The following is a 16,060-nucleotide window of genomic DNA, read 5'->3' as shown; positions in this document are numbered from 1 at the left end:
TAGTGACAGCTTCATTGATTCTTATATAGTCCTCCTCTCGTGTATTGGGCTGGCAGAGCAACATTATTACAGGGGAGTGATTGCTATGTTTCTCATATTCCTTGCTAATATCACTATGCATGGGCGTAGTCTTGTCTCGCGATGATTGCTAAGTATGCTTGCACTAACTATGATAATGCTAGACTATATAGTTGAGAATAACTTAGGGAATATTCTTGTAGTTCGTTCTAATACCATGCTAATGACTTTCTAGAGTATCTAATTGAGGTGCTTATCATATTTATCATGTGGCTAGATCAGATTAATTATCCTTGTCACTATTTATTATTTCATATATCTTTTATGTGACACTTATCCCTGTATGATGAGTTAGATATAATGTTCTCAATTATACATGCAATGATAGATGCTCAATCTCATATTCTATTCTGTAATCACTATTGATGATTGTTAATCCCTTCCCAGTGGTAAAAATATAAATAACGATACCTGGAATACTTCCCGGTTAAAATGCTGCATCGGTATTAATCTGTGCGCTTGCAGATCCCATTCATTATTTATTTAGAAGAGCAATTGCATATTTCAATACCGCGTCTCTTATATCATGCTGGGGATGACAACTTGGCTTAAGTGGTGTGAGGGATAGGTTTGGCATTTTTGGCACCATTACTAGATTTAGAGAACTTAGTATACTTTTGGTAATGATGTTAAGAATACCCAACAATGAGTCCGGTGTGCACCGGACGCGTCCGGTGCTAACTTGCTCAGCGTCCGGTGCACTGTAGGTGACCGTTAGACTCTGACACGAGCGTTTCAAAGGCGACACGTGGCTAACGTTGGAGCACCGGACGCTGGTGCTGAGCGTTTGGTGCCCCTTTAAGAGCGTCTGGTGACCCTGCAGTTTGCCCAGTGAAAGAGCCAACGGCTCTATTTGTTTGAAGGGCTATATATACGTGTTTGGCTGGCTTGGGCTCACTCTCTTGGCTTTCTAACATACTTGACATCCTTGTGAGCCTAAGCAAACACCTCCCACTCATCTCCTTCATAGATTATACATCTTTGTGAGATTGGGAGTGATTCCAAGTGCATTTGCTTGAGTGATTGCATCTAGTGGCACTTGGAGATCGATTTGGCTGCGATTTTCTTGTTACTCTTGGTGGTTGCCGCCACCTAGACGGCTTGGAGCAGCAGAGGAGGATTGGCACGAGTTGGTGATTGTTCGTGGCCATCTCCCGGTGATTGTGAGAGGTTTGTGCCTACCTCGGCGGAGAGCCAAAGGTAACATTAGTGGATTTCTTGTGTCATTGAGCTACCTCACTTGTGGGTAGGTTCTTGTGGTGTCCTAGTGAGGACGAGGTTCGTGCTACACCTCTTAGCCACCGAACCACCAAGTGTTGGTCGACACAACGGGGACGTAGCGTGCCGGCAAGCACGTGAACCTCGGGAGAAAAATTGTTTGTCTCCATTGTGTTTGTTGATTGGATTTCTCCCGGAGATTGGACTTCATTTTATTGATTGGTTCATCCCCTCTATGCGGTGGTATAAAGATCAAACCATCTCTCTTACATTCCCGCAAACTAGAGTAGCTTACTTACTTGAGTAGAAACTTTAGTTAGCTCTCTAGTGTAAGTAGTGACATAGCCATTGTATGCCTAGTGAGTATATCAACTAGAATTGTTGGATAGGTGGCTTGCAAACACCCCTTTAGAGCTAGAGCAAAAAGCTTCGCTTTGTTATTTACTAACCTCTTGCTCTAGTGTTTTTGTAGAATTTTTAAATAGGCTATTCACCCCCCCTCTAGCCATATTAGGACCTTTCATTGGTGCGTAGCACCAACCGGGACTAAAGACCTTTTAGTCCCGGTTGGTGATACGCACCAGGACTAAAGGTCCCCATGGGTATTTAACCGAACAGTCGTCTTCCTCCTCTCGATCCACCAGTTCAACGTTGCCCTAATTTTCCTCCGCCGCGCGCCGCTCTCCACCATCTCCTCGCGCCCTCGTCCCCAGCTGGCCGTCGTCGTCTAGAGCCCAGGGAGCGCCGCTGTCGACGAAAGCTAGTCGGCAGTCTACCTTGGGGTATACCCACGGTAGTAGTTTATTGGTAGACGGTGCGCAAACTACGAACTCGATGGTGACGCAAGACACGGACAAGCTTTTTATCCAGGTTCGACCGCCGAGTTGGCGTAATACCTACGTCCTGCGTCTGGTTGTATTGATTTGTGTTGAGAGAATATGATGTGTCCTAGGGGGGTCCCTTGCCCCTCCTTATATAGTTTGGAGGGCAGGGTTACAGATCTGGAAACTAATCCTAGTCGGTTACAATTGCCATGGATAATTCGATATCAATTCCTATTCTAACCGACTAGAATCCTGCTTGATCTCCACATCTTGTTTCCTTGCGCGAAACTTCAGGTGGTCGGATCAAGCCTTGAACTCGTCTCGTAATGGGCCAAGCCTCCTGGCCGAAGTCTAGCCGTAAGGGTATAGGGGTTTATACCCCCACAGCTAGTCCCCGAGCACCATGTATTGTGATGTAACACGCCGTCTTGAGCTTCTTCGATCAGTGAGACTCGACGTCTTCAATAAGTGGGAAAGTCACCCAAACAGTTGCAACGGTTCTTTGACCAACTCAAAAGACAGTTGATCAACATTGGCATCGAAGAAGCGAGTTGTTCGAAGAATGCATGGTGCTCTAAATTAAAAAAGATTTCTTTCCTGGTGAAGTGCGCCCACTTTACCTTTTTGAAAGGTAAAAACATCAAAAAAGCAAGCGAATTCACCGCTAGGTGAAGTGTGCCCACTTAGTCCCCGAGCCTGGTAGTAGGTGACGTAGGCACGTGGTGCCAGGGTCAAAATAAAAGTCCTCAAAGAAATTCTGTAACTGAGATGCATCGCCAGATGCATCGTACCGATGTAGTCCCCGAGCTTGCTGGAAGGCGAAGTATGAGCCTTGTAGCAAGGTCTAAATAATTGAATTTACCAGTCCGTCTGCAATTGAATAGACTAATCGACCAGTCCCCAAGCACCAAGTGTGCTCCTTAGAATTCTCAAATTGGTGGGCTGGTCGACCAGTCCCCGAGCGTATAGTGCTCGGTGGTCGGTGCAGTCCCCAAGTTCATAAATTGGTGAGCTGGTCGACCAGTCCCCGAGCGTATATTGCTCGGTGGTCGGTGCAGTCCTTGAAGGTCCGAGCTGATAGACTGGGCGACCAGTCCCCGAGCGTCGAGTGCTCGGTGGTCGGCACAGTCCTTGAAGGTCCGAGCTAATATACTGGGCGACCAGTCCCCGAGCGTCGAGTGCTCGGTGGTCGGTGCAGTCCTTGAAGTTCCGAGCTGATAGACTGGACGACCAGTCCCCGAGCGTCGAGTGCTTAGTGGTCGGTGCAGTCCCCGGATTGTTGACTCACTGGCGTATGTGTCTTCTTATTTTTGAAAAGATCTGTCCAGTTAAAGTTGACGTGACGAGGCCTCCTGACGGGGTGTCAGACGGATGCATGAAAAGTTGCACCTGACAACTGTACAGCCGCCCTTTGCATGGTTTGAGGAAAGGAAACCATCAATTGGTATGAAAACTCCGCCGCATTAATTGTCTATAATCATTGTAAACCGAAACGCCGCGTCTGCCGCATGGCCTGCCCACTTCCCGAGAATACAGGAAGTGGGAGAGGTGGAGTTGCGGACTTATAAGACCCTAATAGGTCCGCCTGTACCGCTTTCGCTGCCATTGCCTTCAAACCTTCCGCTCTCATCTTCTCCAATCTCCTGCATCTTCCTAACTCAAGCCCACATTCTCACCTCTAATGGCGAAGAGCGACTCCAGGAAGAGGGCCGAACTGATGGCCAAGGAGTGGAAGAAGTCTCGCAGCACCACAAAATTTCTTGGTGACCTCGTCGATATGGGGCTTCTGCACGGCCCAGAGCTCGGCGGCTGGAGGGCACCGGAGGGGGAGAGCTACCCTGTAACATCCCTGATGTTACGTTTACTAAAAATGGATCATGTCATCATAAGCATTGCAAAGCATAATTGTTAAAGCACCTTAGTATGCATCAACTTAAAACGAGTTTCATTTTATTGCTTGTGCTTAGGAAATTAAAGTGTGCTTACATTGTGTTTGGATGCTTGTGTTGGATGCTAAAACCCTAGGGTGAAAGATTTCCGAAGAGCTAAGGGGGGGAAAAACCCTGATTTTGAACCCTAGAACTGCCCCCTTTTGTGTAATTCAAAAACTAAGCAAAATTTGAGGTTGAGTTCAAAAGCAAAGTTGTAGATCCTGGCAAGATGTACAACTTTGGTGTTTTGAGTTTTTGAAGTTTCAATGCAAAATTCAAAGTAATTTTGAAAATACAGATTTCCAGAAAGTGTCCCCTTTTCCAACTTAAACCCCCAATTCAAAATCCATTTGGAATTTTGAAAAGTGGTCAACATGAAAGTTGTAGAGCACAAAAAGTTGAGCAACTTTCATGTTGGGAGTTTTTCAAGTTGTTATACAAAATCAAAAGTAATTTTGGAAATTCTGTTTTGCCCCAATTCAAAAATTTGGAATTTCTTTGATTTGAGTTTGATTTTCAAACTGTTTGGCCAAATTCACCCTGTTACACTCAAAATCAGTTCTGGACTCTTAAATATGTTTTGTAGCTTATAAAATTTGGCACAATTTTTGTTTTGGTGGAATTTGGACTTTAGTTCAAAGTTTGGCTGAAATTCGCAAGGGGACAAAAGAGAGGAGATAAGGGGGAGCTACAGTGATCCAGGGGATCACGAGCTCGTCCACCCCGGTTGCAGGGCGGGCAGGCGCCGCCTCCGCGCACGCCGCCACGCAGCTGGCCACGCAGCTGCTTGCTGCTGTGCTCCGCGCGGACGGCCTCATCCACATTCCCCGTTCCGCCGCATGGATAAAGCCTCGGACGGCCGGAGTTCTCTTTTCCTCTCTCGAACCTCACCGCCGACCACCACCGCCCGCCGCAAAAATTCATCTTCCCCGTTGTTGTTCCAAGTCAATTGAGCACGCCAGCAGCTCCGCCTTGAGCTCCGCCACCGATTGCACTCCCTAGCGCGAGCTCTAGTCCCCCATAAGCCACAACCGAGCCATTCTCCTTCGACGCCGGCCAAACCTCCACCGCCAAGCGCTTCCCAGCGGCCAGCTCATCTCGGGGCTCCTCAGCCGTCGCTTGCTACCTTGTCAAAGTCGCGGTGAGCTCCTGGTACTCCTACGTCCTTTCCCTTGCTCTCTACCGGCTCTGGATGCTCGGAGTTCGGCACCGAGCTGTTTCCGGCCGCCGGAGCCGTGGCCGGGTGGCTCAGGCGCTCCCCGTGACCATGTCAAGCACGCTAGGCCGCTCGGGGGGTCGCGGCGAACCTAATGGGGCAACTGGTTAGCGCAGGGGAGGGCTCAGCGACGCTGGCGATCGCCGGAGCAGTGCGGCGCGAGGAAGGAGACGGAACTGACGGGCGGGACCCGCCCGTCAGTGTCCGCGTGAGGGGAGGGGGCCGCGCGCGCCATCCGCTCGGAGCGAGCGCTCGAGCCAGCGTGGGCCGAGGCCAAGTGGGCCGGCCTGCAGGCCGATTTCCCGGCCACTCGCTGCACAGTGCTGTTTTTCTTTTTCTTTTGTGCAGTTTTTGAGTTATGTTTGAATTTGCGTAATAATTCGTGTGCTAATCCAAAAATCGTGGAAATTTTTGTGTAGGCTCTCTGAAGTAAGTAGAACCCAAGAAAAATATTAAGTTCTGTTTTCTGGTAGTTTACATGGCTGTAAAAATCTGCCCTTTTAATTAGCAAATAAAACTTGTATGAATTTTAATAATTTAGTTGTATGTCCAAAAATCACCAAAAATTATGGGAAGCCTCTGAATATTATTCCCTGGCTCCACCTAAAATTTGGTGGCATTTGGATAAGGTTTGGTTAAAATGTTAATAAACCCTTATTTAGTATTTAATTAATCATTCCAAAATAAGTAAATAGTGATTAACTAAATCCTTATTATTAGAGTTGAGTGATTTTGGGATTGTGTGATGACCTGAGGTCATTAACCCTAATGACCTTTGGCATTTAATTATTGTTTGGCCTTAATGCTTAATTGCTGTCTTTAATAATTAATTAAGAATTAATTAAGGTAAATAGGTTTAATAATTACTTAATTTAAGATAATTATGAATTAAGTAAAGTCTTAGTTTACAGATGCAACCTCTTGGGTAAACATATTAAGTTATTAAACAACTTTATTTAGTGACAATTCTGTATTACATTAAAAAGGCAAATTGTACTTAATTCGGTCCATCTTGCATAATTGCCATACGCATATCATAAGCATTCATCATTTTGCGTATAGTGTCCGTGACCGAAGGAGCGCCCGTTGAACCGAACCCCGAGGTCGGTGCTCCGTTCGAGGAAGTCGGATCCGAGACTTGGGAAGTCTCCGAGGGTCCCTCTCTGCCCTGCAACCAAGGCAAGCCCCGGATGCATTAACCCCTCCTTGGATGTTTTAAATCTTTTATCACTTATGAATTGAAAATGCTGCATTAGGTAGTTGAGAATTGGGTTAACCTACTTGCTGCATTTACTACCTTGATATCTGTTATCCTGTCCTTGACACCTGTTTTATTTTAAAACTGCGTAGCGATGCTTAGCCCTGCTACTAGACAGGTTTTCAAACAAGAAAGTTTGAAGGGTTGTTGTGGGATACACTTACGATCAATGATGTTTCAATGTGAGACCGGTCGGTGGACTTGCTTTAAGAATGGAGTCTTAAAGTAGTGTCTCCAACTGTGTCGATTAAGGACCGGTCCGTTGATGGCCTGCTGGGTTGAGAATTTGTAGTACTAGCCACTTGCCTACGGTAAGCCCAGTCTTGTGATCCCTCGATGCGAACAGCTACTCGCGCACTGGGAGTGGAAAGATGGCGAGAGTAGTGTGTACCCACCTTACGGATCTGAGATGACCGGAAAACATCTAGATCGGCTGTAGGATGGTGGAGTACTGTGCTCTCGGGTGCCGCGAACCTGGTCAAATTTGGGGAGAGCTTGATTTGGGTTGATATATGCAAGATTTGGTTCTACATATGTCGGGTGGTTAGGAACTCCAGCTGGATTGCTAAGCGATTCGAATCGTCGTTGCTCCCCGATTGGGAGACTCAATTCCTTCGACCCTCATCGTAGTTAAAGATGCAACTAAGTGATAAAATGAGAAAGGGGAAAATGTCTCATGAGGTTCGGATCCCAATTCCCGGACTCATAGCGACATGAAGCTATGACCATCGATAAATAATACTTTATGATAGGACTAGGGACTCACGGATTCGTCTGTGAGGTACAACTAGTTAGACTATCCTCGAATTCCTCTGCCTCGGCGAGGGAAGAATTCAGGGTAAAACTTGAAAATAAGGATGCACTACTAGTAAGCTTTTCCGCAAAACACTTTGGCTCCTTGCTCAGCCACCCCTTGTCTACCCTAAGCCTGCATCCCTAAATTCTCCTCTTTTCCCGTCGGATAAGTCTTGTTGAGTACTCCCGTACTCAGGGTTTCAATACCCCTGTTGCAGGTGAAGCTCAGGAGCCGACTTGTTTCGGACCCTGTTGTGTGACCGTCGTCGAGGTTGACGACGAAGAAGAGTGAGCGTGACCCATGGGCAGGGTCTGTAAATTTGTTCTGTCTGTACTAAAGTTTCAGTTGCTCCGCTGGACCAGGCTTGTAATAACACTCTACTATTTGGAAGAACTCCTTTTGTAAATTAAGTTATGTAATACTTCCGCTGTTTCACTCTGAAATACTATTTTGGTCTTGTGTCGTTGAGTTACTGCTTTATCTTCGCAACGAATGATCCTGGTGTTAAGGTGGCCACTTGCTATCCTGTAAGGGCGAGAAGAAACAGTTCTCGTTGTTTGACCATTATCAGTGGTCAGGACGAGTCAGCTTGGTACGCCACAGGTAGCAGTGGAATGAGCACACAGTAAGGCTCATCGGACTTCTAAAGTGGGAGGGCTCCCGGCATCACCGTCAGAGGTCCTTAGGACAATGGCAGGTGTCGGTGGGCCCAAACACTTAGGAGGTTCTGCCACAGCTGGTATCAGAGCATTCGTTGCTAAGATGACTGCTGAACCTTTTGAAAAACTTCAAAAATTCGTTTGGAATTAATACTATGAACCTGCCTATTTTGAGTCCAAGTGCTTAGTCCCAACCTACCCCTGTCTATAGGTTTTCTTAGAATTTTTGAAGTGGTTTGGAGGAGCAACCTAAGGTATTGCCCTATGTTGTAAAAGTTTAAAGTATTAATGTTGCAAATTGTTAGTAGGAATCGTAAGTTCGTGCATGCATCATGATGTATTAACTGATTAAGTTCCTTCCTCCTTGTTGGGTTGGGCGAATAGAATCAATCCTATTCTTGCTAACCTTTAAGGTCTCTCTTACTAATCTAAACTTACCCTCTACAGGATGGCTCGTCAGAAGCAGACCCCGCGTAAGCGGACGGGTCCAAAAGGAGTTCCCCGACATCAGCTAGCTCCACGCAGTGATCAAGCCAGTAGTAGTCGCACACCGCCTCAGCAGGAGGTGGACAGGCTGTCCGCCGAGTTGACTGAGGTGATGAGAGAGAGAATGTACAATGTTATGGAGATTGGCAAACTTAAAGCTCAACTGGCCAAAGAAAAACAAGCTACAGAAAATTGTGAAGCTATGTTGTCCCGGATGGTGGAGGAGCGGAATGCAGCCATTGCCCGAGAGGAAGAAGCTAGGAGCACCCATAGGCATGAGCTAACAAGGATGAACGCAAAGTTGGGCAAGGCAAAATATCTTAAGGATTTGTATGTGAAGATGGCGGCCACGGTCACCGCACAACGGGATGTCGCGTGGCAACGAGAGGACCAGCTCCAGCTGGAGAAACTGGAGCTGGCACACCACTTGGATACAGTCAATGACCTGGCTATGCAATATCGTGATATTGCATTTGATCTGTATCATCAACTCCACCCACCTCCCGGCGAAGGAGAAATGGATACAGATGGCGAACTGGCAGACGATGGAGAACCCGATCCAGGCCTCAGTGATGAAGAGGAGTCCGACCCCGATGACCACAACCCAGGGGGTAATCAAGATGATGGCAATGACGACCCGGGCTACAGTTCTGGCCACACCGATTAGTTCGGTGAAACCGAGGGCAACATCGTTGTAGGGGTCTTAGTTTACCGTAGTGGGGTTCGGGTTTGTAATATAAGTTCTCTGTTGGTTTGAAAAGTTGAACCTGTTTACTTTTGGTGTGTATCTAACTAATGCTTAATAAGTGAATGTAAGATATGTTCTGTGTTATGAATTTTACGTGGTAACAGGTATCTACAATTCTTGTAACAGATGCCGATGCGTACTCGCGGATCCGATGGAGCTGGGACATCCTAGGGAGGGGATGACATCCCCAACCCTCCACCTGCTCCACCTTCTTTGGCTGACGCCATTGCTGTCCTGCTAAGTGCCACAACTGACAACGCTCGCTTGCTGCGCGAGCTAGCCCAGCGTCAACCACACCCTGCTCCAAACTTCAGGGCACCGCGCAACGGGGACGGAGAGACTCGGTATGTAGATTTTACCGAGACCAGGCCCCCAGTGTTCACTAAGGCCGATGAGCCTTTAGAAGCGGATGACTGGCTCCGAACTATGGAGCATAAGTTCAGTTTAATTCAGTGTTCAGAAACTCAGAAACCCTTATTTGCAGCCCAGCAGCTTCGGGGAGCTGCAGGTGCCTGGTGGGAGAACTTCTTAGCTATTCAAGCTCCCGGACACCAAGTTACCTGGACCGAGTTTAGGGACGCGTTCCGCGCCCACTACATCCCCGAAGGACTCATGGCCATGAAGGCCGAAGAGTTTCTCGCCTTGCAGCAGGGCGACAAAAGTGTTATGGAATACGTGGCAAGGTTTAATCATCTCTCTCAATATGCCACGGATCATGTGAACACTGACAGAAAGAGGAAAGCCTGTTTCATGCGTGGTCTAAATACTAAACTTCAGACCATGATGACCACTTGCCAAAATGCTACTTTCTATGAGGCGGTAAATATTGCTATCGCCTCAGAGGAAAAGAATAGGAAACATAAGGAAGCCAAGAAGAAGGCTGCTTCCTCTTCTTTCTCTGGTCGCGGTCAAAAGCGCCAGAGGATCATTTATCATCCACAGGGCCACGGACGTTTCCAAGCGCCGTCATATTATCGTGGTCCTTTCTCCCCTCCACAGTACAGACCCGGGCAGCAGGTATATTCTCGACCTACTGCCATCGCTTTTGCACCACGCCAGCCGAACGCCCCGGGTGTTCGCCCTACTGCTCCGCCCAGCCACAATTACCCTTGCTTCAATTGTGGTAAACCTGGGCATTTCTCTAAAGAGTGCCCTTTTCCCCGTCAAACCAACCCTACCTTTCCAAGGCCACCTATGGGCCAACCCCAGTCGGGTCAGTTCAGAACTGGGGTTCAAAAAGGGCAACAGGTACAGAAAGGTAGACCGGTAAAGAAGACAGGGCAAGTCTTCCATACTGAAGTGGAGACAATTCCAGAGGGTGAACCAGTGATGATGGGTACGTTTCCTGTTGCGAAGCATCCTGCTTTAATGCTCTTTGATTCTGGTGCATCCCATACATTTATCAATCGCACCTTTGTGTTAAAGCATGGCATACCCATTGGGGAGACACAAGATCATTTTTATATACAGTCGCCAGGAGGACGGCTGATGTCTAAAGAAATGGTTCACCAAGTACCCATCGAATTTGGTGGGCACAATTTTCCTACTAGCATGATTGTTCTTAAGGACCAAGAAATTGATGTCATCTTAGGCATGAACTGGATGGCGCAACGAGGGGTTGTGCTAGACACTTTACACCGAACCATTAAAATCCCATTGCCCAATGAGAATTCTTATTTGCTAATCCAATTAGTTACTCCCAAACGGATAACTGGGCAAGTTCATGCCGCTAATGTGTCTGAAGTTAAAGATATCCCGGTAGTTCGAGATTTCCCGGATGTATTTCCTGAAGACTTACCAGGTCTGCCTCCGGACCGGGATGTACAATTCAGTATAGAATTGAAACCGGGAACGGCCCCAATATCTCGAAGGGCCTACAGAATGGCACCGAAAGAGCTGGCCGAATTAAAAACCCAATTACAAGAATTGTTGCAGAAGGGTTTTATTCAGCCTAGTTCTTCTCCATGGGGTTGCCCAGCCTTGTTCGTGAAGAAGAAAGATCAGACATTAAGGCTGTGCGTCGACTATCGTCCTCTAAATGAGGTGACGATTAAGAACAAGTACCCATTGCCCCGCATTGACTTATTGTTTGACCAACTAGCTGGGGCCAAGGTGTTCTCAAAGATTGATTTGAGATCAGGGTACCATCAAATTAAAATTAGGCCGGAAGATGTGCCCAAGACTGCTTTCACAACCCGTTACGGGCTGTACGAATACTTGGTGATGTCTTTTGGGTTGACTAACGCACCGGCCCATTTTATGTACCTGATGAACTCTGTCTTCATGCCAGAACTAGACAAATTTGTGGTCGTCTTCATCGATGACATCTTGATTTACTCCAAAACTAAGAAGGAACATGCTGAACACTTGAGAATCGTGCTGACTCGTCTCAGGGAGCATCAGCTATATGCCAAGTTCAGCAAATGTGAGTTCTGGCTGGACAAAGTTCATTTCCTGGGTCATGTGTTATCAGCGGAAGGAGTCGCTGTAGACCCAGGCAAGGTAGAAGATGTGTTGAATTGGAAACCCCCGACTACGGTACATGAGGTCCGTAGTTTTCTGGGCATGGCGGGATATTACCGTCGTTTTATCCCGGACTTTTCCAGAGTCGCCAAACCAATCACGACCTTGCTCAAAAATCAAACAAAATTTGTTTGGTCACCCCAATGTGAGCAAGCTTTTCAGACTCTGAAAAGGTTGTTGACAACTGCACCTGTCTTAGCCCAGCCAGATATTGAAAAACCCTTTGATGTATATTGTGACGCATCAGGAATCGGGCTAGGCTGTGTGCTGATGCAGGAGGGTCGCGTAATTGCATATGCTTCCAGGCAACTCAAACCTCATGAAGAGAATTACCCGACCCATGATCTCGAACTAGCCGCCGTGGTACATGCATTAAAGATCTGGCGTCATTATTTGTTGGGAAACACATGTCATCTATATACTAATCACAAAAGCTTGAAATATATCTTTACTCAAGCTGAGCTTAATATGCGCCAGCGAAGGTGGCTAGAACTAATTAAAGATTACGACCTTGAGGTGCATTATCACCCTGGCAAGGCAAATGTAGTAGCGGATGCCCTCAGTCGTAAGGCTCACTGTAATTGCTTAACAGTGAAGCCTAGGGATATAACTTTGTGCCAAGAGCTAGAGAACTTGGGAATAGAAATGATTTCCCAAGGAAGCCTTTTCAATTTAAAGATTGATTTCAATCTCGAGGCTCAAATCATAAAGGCACAAAAAGAAAACAAAGGCATGAGACATCTTAAAGAGAAGATTTCTAATAGAGCACTCACAGACTTTAAGGTGGATGAGGCGGGAGTAATCTGGTTCAAGAACCGGTTAGTGGTTCCAAAGGTACCTGAGCTACGTCATCAAATCCTGGATGAAGCTCATACCACGAGGTATTCCATTCATCCGGGAAGCAATAAGATGTATCAGGACCTGAAGCAAAGGTTTTGGTGGACAAAAATGAAGATAGAAATAGCTCGCTATGTGGCCCAGTGCGACACCTGTCGAAAGGTCAAAGCCATTCATCTCAAATCCACTGGGGAGTTGCAACCTTTGCCTATCCCCGCATGGAAATGGGATGACATAAGTATGGATTTCATAGTAGGATTGCCCAAAACGGCCAAGGGCTTTGATTCCATTTGGGTCATAGTAGATCGTCTCACCAAGACAGCACATTTTCTGCCGGTAAAGCTGTTATATCCTGCCTCCACCTATGCTAAGATTTATTTTGACCGTATTCTAAGTCTGCATGGAGTGCCAAAGACAATAGTGTCAGATAGAGGCACACAATTTGTCTCCCAATTCTGGAAATGTTTACATGAGTCCTTGGGCACTAAGCTTTTATACAGCACAGCCTACCACCCTCAAACCGGTGGGCAAACTGAAAGGGTGAATCAAACCCTAGAAGATCTATTGAGATCTTGTGCCCTGAATTTTCCAGATAAATGGGATGACTGCTTGCCTCTAGCAGAATTTTCCTACAATAATAGCTATCAGGAGAGTATCAAAATGGCTCCCTTTGAGGCACTGTATGGTCGCCGATGTCGAACTCCGTTACACTGGTCAGAACCTGGAGAAAGATGGTTCTTCGGAGTTGACTTAGTGAAAGAGACTGAGAACAAAGTGAAACAAATCCAAAATAATTTGAAAGTAGCTCAGTCCCGACAGAAAAGTTACGCTGATAAAAGACGTCGACCATTAAGGTTCACCAAAGGTGATCATGTGTATTTGAAAGTATCCCCAATGAAAGGAGTAAATCGTTTTGGTGTTAAAGGCAAGTTAGCACCTCGTTACATTGGTCCATTTCCAATTATTGACCGATGTGGGCAAGTCGCTTACCGCCTTAAACTGCCCGAACGATTATCCGGGGTACATAATGTGTTCCATGTGTCTCAACTGAAAAAGTGTCTTCGGGTACCAGATCGAGTTCAAGATATTGAAGATGTAAAGCTTGAACCAGATCTAACTTATTCGGAATATCCTATCCGGGTACTGGATCAAAAAGCTAGAGTTACTCGAAGGACAACCACCAAATGGTATAAAGTACAATGGAGCCAGCACTCTGAAGAAGAAGCCACATGGGAATCTGAAGATTACTTGCTAGAGAATTTTCCTGAATTCTATGCTTCTCTTCAGGACAATATATGGTAACCAGAGAATGTACTCCAGTAAAAAAAAAAAAAGTCACCAAAGCCATGTACTTAATGTACATATATGCATATAATGAAGTATTTTCCCCAATTCCTTGCCTTATGGAAAAGTTGAAGATGAAAGAGTTTTGACAAATTTCCTTTTCCATTACTTACCCTAAGGTTTTAAATCTCGGGGACGAGATTTCTTTAAGGGGGAAGGGCTGTAACATCCCTGATGTTACGTTTACTAAAAATGGATCATGTCATCATAAGCATTGCAAAGCATAATTGTTAAAGCACCTTAGTATGCATCAACTTAAAACGAGTTTCATTTTATTGCTTGTGCTTAGGAAATTAAAGTGTGCTTACATTGTGTTTGGATGCTTGTGTTGGATGCTAAAACCCTAGGGTGAAAGATTTCCGAAGAGCTAAGGGGGGGAAAAACCCTGATTTTGAACCCTAGAACTGCCCCCTTTTGTGTAATTCAAAAACTAAGCAAAATTTGAGGTTGAGTTCAAAAGCAAAGTTGTAGATCCTGGCAAAATGTACAACTTTGGTGTTTTGAGTTTTTGAAGTTTCAATGCAAAATTCAAAGTAATTTTGAAAATACAGATTTCCAGAAAGTGTCCCCTTTTCCAACTTAAACCCCCAATTCAAAATCCATTTGGAATTTTGAAAAGTGGTCAACATGAAAGTTGTAGAGCACAAAAAGTTGAGCAACTTTCATGTTGGGAGTTTTTCAAGTTGTTATACAAAATCAAAAGTAATTTTGGAAATTCTGTTTTGCCCCAATTCAAAAATTTGGAATTTCTTTGATTTGAGTTTGATTTTCAAACTGTTTGGCCAAATTCACCCTGTTACACTCAAAATCAGTTCTGGACTCTTAAATATGTTTTGTAGCTTATAAAATTTGGCACAATTTTTGTTTTGGTGGAATTTGGACTTTAGTTCAAAGTTTGGCTGAAATTCGCAAGGGGACAAAAGAGAGGAGATAAGGGGGAGCTACAGTGATCCAGGGGATCACGAGCTCGTCCACCCCGGTTGCAGGGCGGGCAGGCGCCGCCTCCGCGCACGCCGCCACGCAGCTGGCCACGCAGCTGCTTGCTGCTGTGCTCCGCGCGGACGGCCTCATCCACATTCCCCGTTCCGCCGCATGGATAAAGCCTCGGACGGCCGGAGTTCTCTTTTCCTCTCTCGAACCTCACCGCCGACCACCACCGCCCGCCGCAAAAATTCATCTTCCCCGTTGTTGTTCCAAGTCAATTGAGCACGCCAGCAGCTCCGCCTTGAGCTCCGCCACCGATTGCACTCCCTAGCGCGAGCTCTAGTCCCCCATAAGCCACAACCGAGCCATTCTCCTTCGACGCCGGCCAAACCTCCACCGCCAAGCGCTTCCCAGCGGCCAGCTCATCTCGGGGCTCCTCAGCCGTCGCTTGCTACCTTGTCAAAGTCGCGGTGAGCTCCTGGTACTCCTACGTCCTTTCCCTTGCTCTCTACCGGCTCTGGATGCTCGGAGTTCGGCACCGAGCTGTTTCCGGCCGCCGGAGCCGTGGCCGGGTGGCTCAGGCGCTCCCCGTGACCATGTCAAGCACGCTAGGCCGCTCGGGGGGTCGCGGCGAACCTAATGGGGCAACTGGTTAGCGCAGGGGAGGGCTCAGCGACGCTGGCGATCGCCGGAGCAGTGCGGCGCGAGGAAGGAGACGGAACTGACGGGCGGGACCCGCCCGTCAGTGTCCGCGTGAGGGGAGGGGGCCGCGCGCGCCATCCGCTCGGAGCGAGCGCTCGAGCCAGCGTGGGCCGAGGCCAAGTGGGCCGGCCTGCAGGCCGATTTCCCGGCCACTCGCTGCACAGTGCTGTTTTTCTTTTTCTTTTGTGCAGTTTTTGAGTTATGTTTGAATTTGCGTAATAATTCGTGTGCTAATCCAAAAATCGTGGAAATTTTTGTGTAGGCTCTCTGAAGTAAGTAGAACCCAAGAAAAATATTAAGTTCTGTTTTCTGGTAGTTTACATGGCTGTAAAAATCTGCCCTTTTAATTAGCAAATAAAACTTGTATGAATTTTAATAATTTAGTTGTATGTCCAAAAATCACCAAAAATTATGGGAAGCCTCTGAATATTATTCCCTGGCTCCACCTAAAATTTGGTGGCATTTGGATAAGGTTTGGTTAAAATGTTAATAAACCCTTATTTAGTATTTAATTAA

General features: G+C 46.6%; 1 protein-coding gene across 1 annotated transcript; it reads left to right on the top strand.

The window, feature by feature from the left end:
* On the top strand, nt 10,973–15,753 carry LOC110431152 (the record flags this gene model as incomplete). Its single annotated transcript, XM_021449867.1, has 5 exons — nt 10,973–11,142; nt 11,227–11,991; nt 12,043–12,298; nt 12,539–13,594; nt 15,736–15,753. Coding segments are annotated over 5 exons (2,265 nt in total), but the record flags the coding sequence as incomplete, so codon positions are not given.

Source organism: Sorghum bicolor, chromosome 10, assembly GCF_000003195.3.
Source record: "Sorghum bicolor cultivar BTx623 chromosome 10, Sorghum_bicolor_NCBIv3, whole genome shotgun sequence".
Lineage (NCBI taxonomy): Eukaryota > Viridiplantae > Streptophyta > Magnoliopsida > Poales > Poaceae > Sorghum > Sorghum bicolor.
The sequence above is the reverse complement of the archived record's forward strand: the minus strand, read 5'-3'. Positions and strand labels throughout refer to the sequence as shown.